Source organism: Diospyros lotus, chromosome 4, assembly GCF_014633365.1.
Source record: "Diospyros lotus cultivar Yz01 chromosome 4, ASM1463336v1, whole genome shotgun sequence".
Lineage (NCBI taxonomy): Eukaryota > Viridiplantae > Streptophyta > Magnoliopsida > Ericales > Ebenaceae > Diospyros > Diospyros lotus.
The window spans coordinates 23262138-23277822 of NC_068341.1; the positions used below are offsets into that span (position 1 = coordinate 23262138).

A 15685-nucleotide genomic window follows, 5' to 3' on the forward strand; every position below is an offset into this window, starting at 1 on the left:
TAGGAGGTTGTGACATGGTCTTGGGCGTGGATTGGATGAGAGGAGTAAGCCCCATTTGCTTTGATTTTAAGAAAATGGAAGTCACTTTCGAAAAAAAGGGGGAAATGAATGACTATCACTGGCAGTGCAGAGGCTAGAACTTGCAAGCTTATTTCAGGAAAAAGACTACATAAGCTATTCAGAAGCAAGTGGACTCAGGTGGCTCAATTGTTCTCAATACGAGCAATTGATCAGAAGGAGGAGGACCCGGACTATGGTGGGAAACTCATACTGGACTCAACGAGGGATGGCTCCATTCCCTAGGAGGTAAACCAACTGGACTTACTTGATGAACTCTTAGCTAAATTTAAGGATTTGTTTGAAGAACCTAAGGCTCTACCACCTCCTACACCTTTAAACCACACCATAAACCTTAAACCCAATTCCGAGCCTGTTAACATTCATTCTTACCGGCATCCCCCAAAACAGAAGGTTGAGATTGAATGCATGATAAAAGAAATGCTACACCAATCAGTTATCTGACCTAGCATCAGCCCATATGCCTCCCCTCTTCTCTTAGTCAAAAAGAAGGACGGCAGTTGGCGATTTTGCATAGACAACCGCCAACTCAACTCTCTTACCATAAAGAACAAATTCCCTATTCCCATCATAGAGGACCTCTTAGATGAGTTACATGGTGCCAAAGTTTTCTCCAAACTCGACCTCCGTTCAGGATATCATCAAATTCGTATGAGCCCCAAAGATATCCATAAAACAGTCTTTAGAACTCACCAAGCGCACTACGAATTCTTAGTAATACCTTTTGGATTGACCAACGCACCAGCAACCTTCCAAACCCTCATGAATCAAATATTTGAACCCTATCTACGCCAATTCATTCTAGTTTTCTTCGATGATATCATAATTTACAGCCCCAACTTCCCTAAACACATAGAGCACTTAAGGATAACTTTGCAAATCCTCCAATTCAATAAGTTGTTCATCAAGAAGTCCAAATGCGCCTTTGCACAAACCCAGGTGGAATCATAGTTGTTGAATCGAGATTCGAATCGAGAATCAAAATCCTTATTTTACGAATCATGAATCGAGAATCGAATCGAATCGTAAGATTCAGTACACATTTTTAATTTCAAATATAAATAATATATATCCATAGAAAATAAATAAAATATATTAAAATTATATCAAAAATATATTCATGTTACCTTTAAATTCAAATTGTATTAAATCAAACCACTTTCAAAATAACAAACTAGAAAAAAACAACTATTAGCCATTAGGCTACCAATAAATGCCATTGTCCATAATTTTCACAAGTTATCAATCATCTTCATCTTCAAGTTGAAGAGCATCATCATCTTCAAACGTAGCCAAATCCACTTGCTCTCCATCCTCTACATCTTCCTCACCATCAATCATTTTTAAATCCAATTCTTCTTCCACTTTGTCTTCAACAACTTTTCCTTTTCTTTTTCTATCTAGCTTCAAGTTCCTTGGCCCTATATTATACAATATAAGTTATAACATATTAGAATTCAACTCAAACTTAAACAAACACATTAACCTAGTTTTAGAAAGTAGGAAACTATAAAGTATAGATATATACCTCTTCTATTATTACTTGGTTCAATACCTCCATCATCTTCAAAACATTCATTAGCATCCATCCATGAATTATCTTGGGATAAACAAGGATTTTCTTGTTCGGTGATCCATTCATCATCGGACTCCATATCACTCAAACAAATAGGATCATAATTTTCACCTCTTTTCTCCCTCTTAGCTTGCCTCAATTCAAGTTAAATGTTATACTTCACAAAGACGAGCATTTAATCTTTGTTGTTCCAAACGATTTCTCTTTTTTGAATGGACATGCTCAAATGTGCTCCAATTTCACTACATGTGAGACTCAAGACTCGTATGGCTAGGTTTTGTAACTCTTTGCATTCTTCCCCATAGCTTTCCCACCATAAAGCTAAGATAGAAAAATAAAAAACTAATTAGTTTAAAGGAGCTAACAATTGAAATTTAAAAATTGAAACATTAAATCAAAATAATACTTGGTTGCTTCTTGTCTCTTGTTAAAGTAGCCATACTCATGCCAAACAATCCTTCGCCTTTTTTAAACTTTTCTAATTGCTCATCAATTTTTAGTCTTATTTCAATATCTGGATAGATCTTTTCTATTGTCTTGTACAAACCAACTTTAACTTCTATATCCGCATTAAAAAACTCATCATATTGAAACCTTAAAAAAATGCAATACAAGTAAGAAACAATAAAGCATATACAATACAAAAATTTGTTATAGGAAATATGATTTTAGAAACTCACTTGGGATTAAGAAAATATCCCGCTGCATGGAGTGGCCTATGAAGTTGCAAATCCCATCTTGTATCAATAATATTCCACATGCGCTCATACTTTATCTTTTGATGGTTGAAATTTTGTGCAATTTCCTCCTTTGCCCTATCCATCGCTTCATATATGTATCCCATTGCTGGTTTCACATCCCCATCAACAAGTCTTAAAACTTTAACAAGTGGACTTACACACTTTAAGCACTTGACCGATTTCTAAAACTTGTCATCGGATAACAAAATTGCTCCCACTTTAATTGTATCCACCTTAGAAGCATAATGACTTTTAGCCCACACTTCCGATGCAAACATAGCCCTACGAGGAATCTTATTTTCCTCAAAGCTCCTCAATGTAAGAAATGATGTGGCAAACCTTGTAACTCCTGGCCTCTTTAACTCTCTCTTCTTAGAGAACTTCCTAAACATGCTAAAGACCAAGCATGTCTATAAATGTATACACAAACTTCTTTAGCCTTCTTTATTGTACATGTGAAAATAGGCAACCCACCTATATCATGTAAGATCAAATCAATGCAATGTGCTGCACAAGGAGACCAAAATAATTTTTTTCTTTTCTCCATCAACAAGTCACCCGCAGCTACATAGACCGAAGCACTATTAGTCACCACTTGAACAACATTTTCCTCCCCAATTTCCCACACCAATGAATCAAGCAACTCAAATAACTTTTGTGCATCTTTTATAACATCTGAAGTGTCAATAGATTTAAGAAAAATTGTTCCACTTGGACTATTCACCAAAAAGTTTGTAAGAGACCTACTTTTCCTATCTGTCCACCCATCCGACATCAAAGTACAACCAGTCCTTTTCCACTCCTTTTTATACTTCTCCAGCATTGAGTTTACATGGTCAACTTTCTTCTTAAAATATATAACCCTAGCCTCATGATAACTAGGAAGTTTTAAACCCTTACCATATTCACCAACCGCTTCCATCATTGAAGCAGAAAGAGGACTTTTTACCAAAACGAAAGGCAATGCATGTCCATACAAAAATCTACAAATGCTATGAACAACGGGCTCCCTTTTCTTAACCATTGCATTTAAAGTTTGTTGTTTTTCTTTCCCTTTAGTGACAAAGACATCCATACTAGTTTTTCTTTTTCCTCCTACCATTTGAACTTCTATCTCTTCTTCTTGGAAATATTCTTTTTCATTCACCTTTTGTCTTTCCAATTCTCCTAAGATTTGAATACAAAGTTCCCTCACATTGTGTACAAGGAGCCACATTATCATGATCACCCGCAAAATGGTGTTTCATTCGATTTATCCCTCCCCATCTTTCAAGTCCACAATAATTGCACTTTAAGTTCATTCTATTTCCATTAATCCGAGTGCAATATTCCCAGGTAGGATCATTATTCTTTGTTGTAGATCCCTTTTTTGATCTTGACGCCATATTCAAAAAGAAAGAAAGCAATATTCTTCTAGCATTGAAAAAAAATATAAAGTCAAATTTTTGAAATAAAAAACAGTAAAAATATCATAAAAGAAAATAAAAGAAGTAAAACAAATTTGACCAGACAAAAAAACATATTAGAAAAAATCAGAAGAAGAAAAAAAGACACAGCACAGCAGTCAGCACTGCAGTGCAACAGCAAGAAAATATATATAAAAAAAAAAAAAACAATAACAAGTTAAGTTAACAATTACAAAATAGGTTCCCTTAACCCCCAAAGTCAACAAAAACAGCTGCAAAAGACATAGTAGTCAGCACTGCAATGCAACAGCAAGAAAAAATAAGAAAAAAACAAAACAACAAGTTAACAAGAAAACCTCAAAGTCAATAAAAACAGCTGGTGCTCGGAACTAAGCATGAGTGGTTGAGGCTCATGTGCCCAACTGCCCACATCTCTGATGTCTTTGTTAGCACGTGAGCACATGAAAAATTATAATATCATTTTCAAGGATGAAAAATGATTTGACGAAAGAAGTGGCTAGAACAGAAGCACTGGTTTCAACACTTGTCAAGACTCCCAAGCTGGATTTTCTCTAGGAATAGATAGAAGCACTGGTTTTAAGCAAATGCAGTCTTCTTCTTAGGATTCGTATGGTCTCGCATAAAGCAAAGAAGAAAGAAGAAGAACTGAAGAAGAAGAAAGCAATGCACCTTGAACAAAACCTGAAGTCTTGCGGTCGCAGCTCTCGAGTCTCGCCTTTGCTTCTGTCGTTTCATCTCATGTTCATATGCAGCATTTTTGCTTCTCTGTTTCTACTTTGCAGCTTCCAGCTCCTAATGTTTCAGGAACTGCCGTTTCACCTCATTTCTATTTCAGTTTTGTGATTCGTTCGATTCACTCGATTCGTCCGATTCTATCGATTCTTTTCCGATTCTTTCGATTCATGGTCGATTCTAAGCAATTTTCGATTCACCCTATAGATTCAACTCGATTTCTCTTGGAATCGAGCCGAATCGTGCGATTCGCATCGACCTGGCCATGTTATATCCAAAAAGGGAGTGGCACAGACCCACAAAAGGTTGCAGCCATGACTACCTGGCCAAGACCGACTAACGTGAAGGGCTTGCGGGGATTCTTGGGCCTTACAAGTTATTACAGACGATTTGTTAAAAATTACAGCATCATCAATAAGCCATTAACTGAGTTGCTAAAGAATGAGGGATTTCTTTGGGGTGAAGCAGTCGAAGCCGCCTTTGATAGGCTGAAGAAGGCCATGAGTGAGGTTCCTACATTGAACCTCCCTGATTTTAATCATCCGTTTGTACTAGAGATTGATGCCAGCAATTATGGGGTTGGAGCGGTGTTGGCAGAAGGAGGAAGACCCATAGCCTTCATCAGCCAAGCTTTAGCACCAAAGCACCTAGGGCTCATTGTATACGAGAAAGAACTACTAGCTGTTTTGATAGCAGTAGAGAAGTGGAGGCATTATTTGGAGGGAAGTAAGGTCATTATTCGAACAGATCATGAAAGCCTAAAATTCCTATTGCAGTAGAAACTACAAACACACCTCCAAAGAAAAGGTATGTCTAAACTAATGGGTCTTAATTATATCATCCAATACAGGAAAGGACACGAGAACAAAGTAGCCAACGCCCTTTCCCGCTGCATGGAAAAATGGACCTCGACGGCCATGACTTTTGTTATACTGAAATGGCACTTAGAAGTAGCAACCAATTACGAGAAAGAAAACTGGACCAAGGATCTAATGGAGCAACTGACCCTAGACCCCACGAGCAAACTGGGTTATTCACTAAAGAATGGACTACTAAGGTACAAAGAGAAGTTGGTGATCGGAGGTGATGAGCTGCTATGAAGGAAGATCCTGACAACCCTACATGACTCTCCAGTAGGAGGCCACTCGGGGGTCCAGAGTACATACAACAAGGTACATCAGTTGTTCTATTGGTTGAGGTTGAAGAAGGCAGTGCAAGATTACGTGAAGGGCTGTGACATTTGCAGCTAGTGTAAGCATGAGAACATTCACCCTCCAAGGCTGCTACAACCATTGCCTAGGCCGGAGCAGGCCTGGTCCAGCATCAACATGGACTTCGTGGAAGGATTTCCCAAGTCAGAGGGCAAGGACTGCATACTGGTAATCGTGGACAGACTCACAAAGTACAGCCACTTCTTAAGCTTCGCTCATCCCTTCACGGCCCAAGAAGTGGCACGAGTGTTCCTCGACCAGGTGGGTAAATTGCACGGATTGCCTCAAGTCATTGTGACAGACTGGGACAAAGTCTTCACCAGCTTGCTATGGAGGGAACTCATGAAATCACTCGGTACCAAGCTCCATATGTCATCAGCATACCACCCGAAAAAAGATGGATAGACGGAACGGGTGAATCAATGCCTTGAGACCTACCTTCGGTGCGTGTGCTTCGTGCATTCAACAGGGTGGCACAAGTGGCTACCCTTGGCACAATGGCGGTACAACACCAACCACCATTCTTCCTTAAAGATGACTCCGTTTGAGGCACTATTCGGCTACAAACCACCACCGTTACCTACTAGTGGAGGTCCCAACTTGGTAGCCACAATGGATGACTATCTGAATCAGAGACAGCAAGATATGCAGACCCTAAAGAGGGTGTAACATCTCGAAATTTGAGATAATTGGCAATTTTTAATTTCGGCATTTGAAGTGATTTGAGGATTTAAGTAAAATAATTAATTTATGGGTTTTAGGGTAATTTATTGAGTTATGTGAGGTTTTATGGAGATTAATGAAAAATATTAAATTTGGTATGTTTTGGGGGTTAAAAATAATTATTTGAGGATATTATTGAATATGTGAAAATTTTAGAGAAAATAATTATTTTATGGTGTTTTGAAAAAAAAAAAATTCGGAGTAGCCCAAGCCCAGGCGCGCGCGCCACGCAGGGCCCTGTGCGGCCCTGCTACGCGCCCACGTGGCTGCCTCCTGCAGCCACGCATCCATATTCCCCCCCCCCCAAAAAAAAAAGAAAGAATTTTTCTCCTATATGCCCTACGACCTCCCCTACCCCTTGGCCCTTTGAGTGAATGGGGAGATTTTGGATGGGGAAGGTTTGAGGAAAGTTTGGGAGAATTTTGGGGGAAATTAAAGGGAAATTTTATCCATGTAAGTTTGGGCTATGACATAAGCAATCTTGATTCATAGTAGAGGTTAAAGAAGAATATCTAAGGCAAGTTCTCTTCCTAGTTTTTGCAAGTTCTTATTCCTATCTTGCAAGTTCAGTTTATCCCTCTTCTCAAGTTCATGTTTTTAATTTGCAGGTTCTTATTCCTATTAAGGGCAGTTCTTCTTCCTCTTTGTTCCATTTAAGAGGCAAGATCTCAATTTCCTTATTAATATGCAAGCTCTTAGTTCCTGATCTTTTAAATTGCAAATTCCTATTACTATTTTGCAAGTTCTTCTCCTATTTTACAAGTTAAATTCATCTTTCCTCAAGTTTATATTTTAAATTGCAAATTCCATATTTATCTCTTGTTATTGTAAGATCCTACTTCTTAATTTTCAAAAATTGCAAGTTATTTCCTATTTTACAAGTTATTTCCTCTTTGCTAGTAAATTATCCCACGATTTACATTTATACTTATTGAGTCTCAAATAGGGTTTTGTATCACCCTATCTTTTCTTGGGAATGATGCTTTATTGTGGACATGTAAGGGTTTGATGTTGTCTTGCATGAAGGTTGCCCTATTACTTTGTTAAATTGCATGCCAGTTATATATGAAAAGTTATTGCGAATATGCATGTTATGATAATGCATGAAGCATATGCATGAAATGATTTTTAAAAATATGTAAAGGCCTCAAGATGCGCCCAGCGGACGAGTTCACAGGATACATCCGCAGCGAAAGTGTTGAGCTCAAAGTTGGACTTCGGTCCCATGTTTATAGTTCTAAAAAATACTGCATATGAGCATGGATGCATGTATCATCATTTTATCATGTGAAAGTACCCTAAATGGCATTCATGTCTCTTTTGCTTCTTGATACCCATGACTTATGCTCGTTTTCTTCCAGTTATACTTGCTGGGCCTTGTGGCTCATGTTTGCTTGCATCATTCTAGGTAAGGGTAAGGCTAAAGTAGATGGCGAGCCAAGTGAGACAGGATCCATGGGGTAGCAGTGTGTATAGAGCCATCTCAATCAAAGGTCCTTGGGGGGTGTTTTGTGGTGTGTAATATTAAGTTATGTTTGTTTATGTTTTAGGTTGTACCCTTGAGGGGATATGGTGGGTTGTGAACCCTAATAAGGTGTGTAATATTAAGTTACATTATGGGTATGTGGACTCGAATGTATTTGTCTATGAGTAAAAATGTATGAGTGTGACTTCCGTTGTCAATATCAAGGAGGATGTGTAATGTTTTAATGGGTTTTGGCATTTATGTCATCTTGTTGTGGGTCCCTGGTTAGGGGCGCCTACAGAGGGAATGGGCAAGTGCCCAAAACCGAATGAAACAATATGCTGACAAGAAGAGGAGCGAACAAAATTTCTCAGTTAGGGACCGGGTCTATCTGAAACTGAGGCAAGCACAATTAAAGACTGTCTCCCCAAAGGCAATGTCCAAACTCAGTCCCAAGTTCTATGAGCCGTATAAGGTGTTAGCTCGGGTGGGCAAAGCGGCGTACAGACTACAACTACCAGCAAAGACCTCCATCCATCTAGTTTTTCATGTCTCTCTCCTCAAACCCTCTCCTGGCACTAGCCCGGTGAGTGCAACCCTACCTCCGGCTATCCCAGCATCCCAACAAGTAGCTGAGCCTATCGCTATCATGGGCAAGAGAGTGATTTACAAACAAAAACTACCCCTTACACAGGTGTTGGTCTGCTGGTCCACCCTTCATCCGGAAAACAACACATGGGAGTATTTACCAGACTTATTCCAACAATTTCCGAGAGCAATCGGACTCCTCTAAACTCTTCTTGAGGACAAGAAGAATTCCACGGGGAGGGAAATTATCACGTGATAAGAGCAAGGAAGGGCAACCGGGTAAGGGTCTATTAGTAGAAGGGGGTAACATTGTAATAAAGGAGATAGGCGGTTAGAAGTATAGAAGTATGTAGAAGCTTGGTAGTCAGCCACATGCATTTCAAATGTTGGTGCCACTCCTTGAGGAGGGTATATAAGCCAACACACGCTGCTGAAGCATATCATCTTGGAATAGAATTGGATCATATTTTCCCTCTCTTATTCTCTCGATTCTCTCTCTCTCTCTCTCTCTCTTCCCTGAATTTCTTTCTCTTCCGGTTCATAATTCCCAGGCAATTCATTCTAAATTGCGGGAGAGGCTTTTGTCAGAATAGAGATCTGACAGCATATAACACAAATATTCATTTAAATATCTTATGTATAAGCAAAGAAGAATAGAGCATGCACAAAGTTCAAGAATCCTATCATTTAAACAGAAATATTCAGGATTGACCCATAATTTCCTATTGCAATTGATCTAGAGATTCAAGCCATGCACCATCACACAATTATTTGAAAAGCAAATCACACTCACCCATCCTGGAGGCAACTTTCCAAGTGCTATCTTTTGAGTTGAAGTCTCCAACTTCTGAAATGTAAAATTCCAGAGAAACCTTTACTACGTGACTGAATAGGATACCTTGATAAGCAAAATGATAAATTTACATAATATCCAAACAAATTAGGAAGGGAAAGAAAGAAGAGAAGCCAACATTGGAAGAAATTGGATCTTTCAATGTCAAATGTAGGTATAAATTTGAAAACAACTAAGCTGATCTAAACTGTTGCAGATCCTACAAGACTAAAGGCCCTTCAACCAAGGCTTCAGCCTCACAGAAGCACCTAAAACAGAAAGAAGAATAAGTAATAGTTACTTGCATTTTCAAGTGAAGGATTCCCTTTAGCTTGCTCATCTTTCAGAATACCCCGTGCTCTCAACTTCTCTTTTAGGAACTCAGGCAACTCTTTGGCAGCAGGCCTCTGCCCCAACTCTCCATCAATTTCAGGAATTCCTTCTCCTATCTCCTGCCCAATACTTCTGGAATTACCTAAAGTGTAACAGCACATGAAATTATTAATTCCTGACATAGATAATAAATAAAACTTTTAAGCATTATAATCTTACTGGAGGTAACAATACAAGGCTTTGGACCACTGTTATAGGCTCCTCCACCTGGTACACCATACCCATTGCCAATCTCCACGTTACCTGACAAGAAGGCAAAAAACTTTAACCATGGGGTGATAACAAGTATTTGGATCTAACCAAATGTTAATAATGTTATGGATCCAATGTGATTACGAACTTCATTAAATCTTAGATATTTACCAATTTGAAGACATATATTTAGTTGTAAGCAACTCAAGGAGTTGCAAACAAACAGTTCCAGCATTGAGCCTGGTATTTAGTAAATGAGGTCCTGAGATTGAAGTACAGGAAGAATTGTGTGCAATTACAACCATCACAAGCCTTAATTCCACTAGGTGGGGTTGGCTAAATTGTGTTCAATTTTTTGGTTAAAATACAACAAAATGCTGATGGCTATTACCGAGAACAATGACCTAGATACCTTTGGAATGTTACTGCTCATACATGAAAATTGAGTAAGCAGAAGTATTACAAGGGATCTAAACCAGTTGATTACTCTGAATTCACAATTACTCTTGTTAATCCATATAACACAATTGAATCAGTGCATTACTCACTTAGCCAGGCCAATTGTGAAGGTCAAAAATGTCAACCTAAAAAACTGGAGAAACTTTAGAATTGCATTGCCTTAAAGTCGGAAAGCCCTCTATAGCTCATTGAAATAAGGTAAATTCTTGAAAGCTTACTAGAGAATTTATTGAATCCGAATGGAGCTATTTATACAAGGTAAAATATCTACTCTATCTCCTAGAAAATAGGAGCAAATTCAAATTTAGATAGCAGTAACTAATATTCAAAACATGTTGGCCATTATCTTCTGATTTCAATCTTGAATCTCTCCCTTGAATCTTGGAGCTTCATCTTATCGTTCAGGCTTCTTTTTTAAATCTTTATCTTATCCAACCACCTTATCTTTCCTTTTTAAACTTGAACACCTAATCTCATCCAACACTCCCCCCCTCAAGCTGGAGAATAGAAACTAGTCATTCCCAACTTGCCAATTAGCAATTCAAAACCTGATCTTGCATGGCTTTTGTAAGCACATCAGCCACTTGACTTGTAGGAATATAGGAGAGGGTAATTCCTCTTTCCTCAATTTCCCTCTTTATAAAACTTCAATCTATTCTCACATGCTTCATGCAATCATGCTGAACTGGATTTTTAACAATACTAATCGTTGATTTACTATCACTATACACCTTCGTTTGCTGTGACAAAAGAATATATAAGTCTTCCATCAGCCTTTCTACTTCACAAATTTCTTGAGCTGTAGCTCGAAATTCTGCCTCAGCACAGTTGCAGGCAACAACTGACTACTTCTTACTTCTCCATGCAATCACATTTCCCCATATTTTGGTACAATAACCTGAAGTTGATCAGCCATCTTCAATAGACCTTACCCAATCTGCATCAACAAAGCCCTCAATACCCTTCTCCTCAATTTTCTGAAATAGTAATCCTTTTCCAGGTGTCCCTTTTAGATACCTTAGGACATGAAACACAACATTCATATGTCTTTGAGTGGGAGAATTCATATATTGACTTATCACACTCACTACATAGGCTATGTTCGGCCTTGTAGGGGACAAGTAGATTAATTTTCTGACCAACTGTTAGTATCTTTCCTTTTCTGCTAGGGCATCATCATTAATTTCTCTAGATTTCTAGTTCTTTTCTAGGGGTGTTCCGGTAGGTCTACACCCTAACATTCCTGTTTCTTTCAATAAATCCATTGTATATTTTCTCTATGAGATGACTAGACCTTCTTTACTCCGAGCCACCTCCATTCCTAGGAAATGCCTCATTGTTCCTAGGTCTTTGACTTCAAATTCATCTCTCAATTGCTTCTTCAAGCTCTCTATTGCTTGCATATCATCTCTTGTCACTATAATATTATCCACATAGACAATTAATATAGCCTTCCTTCCATTTGTTGTGTGTTTTATGAACAAAGTAGGGTCTGTCTGCCCCTGTTTATACCCTAACTGATTTAGGGTCATGCTAAACTTCTTAAACAAAGCTCTTGGTGATTGCTTTAACCCATATACAAACCTCTTAAGTTTACAAACCTTTCCATTGTCAACTTCATGCTCAAAACCAAGAGGAACTCGCATATATATCTCCTCATCCAAATCTCTATTAAGAAAGGCATTTTTAATATTAACAGTAATAGAGAGTAATACCTTAATAGAATTTAGCTTAGCCACAAGAGAAAATGTCTCTTCATAGTCAATCCCATAAGTTTGTGTGAACCTGACATGTACTTAGGGTTTACCTAGTGTTTGAATTGGCAGCCGAAAGGATCAGATAGAGCTAAGTCCAAGAATAGAGGGAATTAAGGGAAGATTGGACAGAAATGGGGAAGAATTTAGAGAGAAATGAGGGAGAGTAATAGAGAGAAACGAGAGGGAGATTGGAGAGAAATCTAAAGAGAAAAAAATGAGAATTTCATTCAATCAATTCAAGCATAATCTTCCATCCTCAGTTGTGGCTTATATATAGCCTAACAACCTCCCACTTGCCCCAATGTGCAATGTAACAAACAACCCAACTACCTATTAGATAAAGACAAAGCCCTGTAACAGAAAATACAAAAGGAAATGTAAACTCCTACTATTATATTTACTAATCTATCATTGGAAAATCCTTAGGGTCATGACAATTCCCCCCCTCCTTGAGAGAGTTCTTATCCCCAAGAACTTGCAGTAAGTAGCCATTGTTTCATCCAATTCTCACCTTCTCTATCTGATTTATCTTTCTTTCTTTCTTTCTCCTTTTAGGCCTTTTCTTCTTTCTCATCCTTAAGTGTCCAAGATCAATCCTAGTCGTAATTTGGCCTAGAACTTCAATAAGAGCAACTTGAAAAGAGTTCAAGTTCAATACACCTTCTACAATAGTTGTCCAATCAAGATTAGTCTCCACTTTAAGAACACAATCAGCCATTGGCTCATCCCACCTTGCAGTAGACAGCAACTTGGATTTTTCAGTAGGGGCAAAAACCAACACAGTAACGAGAGCTTTGTTTTCTTCAGCAAAACCTTCAACTTCTTCAGCTATCCCCCTTAGCTTTCCTCCAACTAGTGTTGTCTTCACCTTCTCGTTGCCTATTTTAACCCAAGTCAGGGGCGACTCAACTTGCTTTTGAACCAAAGTCCCATTGAAAGAATGTCTTTTCTCAACCTCCAACTTCTTCCTTAATGCCGGTCCAAGTTCATCAACCTTAGAATCAGTTTCGTAGAGCCAATATACGATTGTTCAGGTCCTAATTGTTCAATCAAACCTTCTTCAACTGCATGTGGACCTTCACAAGATAGATGTTACAGGCCTTGCCATTCTCAGCTCCAGCCTATTTAATAATCAGCTTATCTAATGGATCCATGTTTTGTTCCAAATCTGATTGTTTATAACAATCAGATTTCAGTAAGTCCAAAATATGAGGAAAGGCTCCAACACCATCATTCGCACCGATGGATAGTCCTTCAGTTGGATTTGTCTGATCCCATGTTGTTCCATCAGCATCTCTATCTCTCGATTTCTTTTTCAGTGCTTCCAACGTTAATTCATGGAGCCTAGCACTATCAGCAGCATGCTTGAGAGTCCTGGGCTAAAGAACCGTCACCATTGGCCTCAACTCTTCGTTCAAACCAATTATGAAGCTGGAAATGAAATAGGCCTCTATCAAATAGGGGTTATGATTGAGCATCAAGGCCATTAGTTCTTCAAACCTCAATTGGTACTCCATCACTGACCTGTCATGTCCCTAGGAGGATTAGAAGGGTAATATTGTGATAGGGATATAATAAAGGGGTAATATTGTAATAGGTTTATATTAGTTTGTTAGAAGATATTTGGTTGTTTGTTAGAAGCACATGGGTGCTGTTAGAAATTAGTTAAGGAGCTACCTATGCCTAAAAAAGGTCCATTGTAAGAGGAGATGATGATGCTTGAATTGATTAGTGAAACTCTCATTTTCCTCTCTAAATTTCTCTCCATTCTCCCTCTCATTTCTCTTAACTTTCTCCCTAATTCTGTTCAATCTCCCCCTTCATTTCTTCTCTATCCTTCCCCAAATTCCTTCCAATTCCTTCTAAGACCCTAGCTAAACCCTAGGGTCATGACAAATTGGTATCAGAGCTACCGTTCCTCGGCGGTTCTCTCTGTTAAGTAAATTCCAACGAATACAAGGACTCCAACGAGTTTCCTTGGTTACGGTGTGATAAGCGTGATCGAAGCAAAGCCTCGAGTGATTTTCAGCAAGCCAGATTAGCATCGATCAAACGAGGAGATCATTTCAGTCATTCAGATCTGACTTGTCCGTACGCTGAAGCAAAGCTAGGCGAATTCAGCTTCCCAGGAGTCCGACGAAAGAATGGCTCTTGGCTTGAGAATTCCGAGAGTGTGTTCGAGTCTTGAAGACGAAGCCGACCATTGACGCTTGGCCACGAATTTCAAATGAGTATTGCCCGAAGTGGAAAGGAACATAGCTTCAATGGATTTGGAAGCCAAGTCGTAAGCTACTGCAACCATCGAATTCTCAATTCCGCAGAATTTCGTTGGTTGCATCACAGTCGCTCAAGGAAGGCGAGCAGCCAATACGATTCCAGATGCAATTCCTAGAGATCTGGCGCAATTCAAATATTCTGGTGCATTTGACGTTCGAGACAGAGAAACAACCAGGAGATTTTTGGTTGAATCTCGGAATCGATTCCGATGACTCTCTGTTGGATCGATCAAGCAGAGATTCAAGGTGATTTCTAAGAATTCAAAGAACTCGTTGGTAGCCACGACGGACACCAATCCACGGTAGGTGTCGACGTTGACCGCGATGCAGTGGGTTGCACTCTAGAGTGTCTCAATACAGTGGGTGTTGTGATTTGGACTCGGGAGTGGGTGTAGTGATTGAACTAGCAGTGAATTCTAGTGATTTTGGAATCAGAAGCGATTACAAATTGTGTTGGGAGCCTTGGACTGTGATTGGGCGGTAGCTGTTCTTTGGCTGCGATTTTGATTTGAGTTGAAGGCAGGGAAATCAGTTTCCATAGTTAAGGTCCAGGTTGAGAAGGCTTGAAGGCGACTTGGCCTAGCAGGTCCAACGGTGTTTTCGGCAACTCCGATGAATTGATTGAGCAGCAAATTCTAGAGTCCAGTGAGTTAATGGAATTGGAAGTTCTGATAACTACTCATTGATCACTTTCCTAAGGTTATAGAGATTGAGCTTGGGCTGATAGCTGAGGCCGAACGCGGAAGGAAAAGCAGATTCGAGCCCAGCCGATTCCAGTGGTGAAGCCGGCAATCAGTGTTTGAATTTCTGCAAGCGTAATAGGAGGTGATTCCAATCAAATTCTAGGTTGCTAGTAAGGTAAACAAAGGGTAATTTTGACTTTGAATTCTGGTTAACTTTGTTTGAATTGGAAAGACAAAGAAGAGCAGTATGTATATAGCTCCTTGGTCTTCAAAGTATGGTGATTGTGAAAAATCGACTAAGGGAAGCAGGGTACACAAAAAACAAAAGGGGTCTCAATTGCAGGCGAATGATGTTGCATTTTCAGTGGTTAATTTTCAAGCAAGAGAGCAACCTCAATTGCAGCGGAAGAGTGCTTCATTTTTAGTGGGATGTCCTACTCGAGAGGTTTTGGGAAGTAGTGCCCACATCAGACAATCAGATCCTCAATGGCAACAAAAAAATGCTGCATTTTCAGTTGACCAGAAGCATCAAACATGGGGAAAAGATTTTGAG

At 39.1% G+C, this 15685-nt stretch overlaps 1 protein-coding gene across 1 annotated transcript in view; it reads right to left on the bottom strand.

The window, feature by feature from the left end:
- LOC127798728 (uncharacterized) overlaps positions 1-15685 on the bottom strand; it is a 73677-nt gene that overhangs the window by 31598 nt on the left and 26394 nt on the right. Inside the window, exons 7-9 of the mRNA XM_052332293.1 lie at positions 9925-10008; positions 9678-9847; positions 9334-9387 (exon numbers count right to left, since the gene is read on the bottom strand). Coding sequence (XP_052188253.1) covers positions 9334-9387; positions 9678-9847; positions 9925-10008 — 308 coding nt within the window. The remainder of the gene's footprint in view (positions 1-9333; positions 9388-9677; positions 9848-9924; positions 10009-15685) is intronic.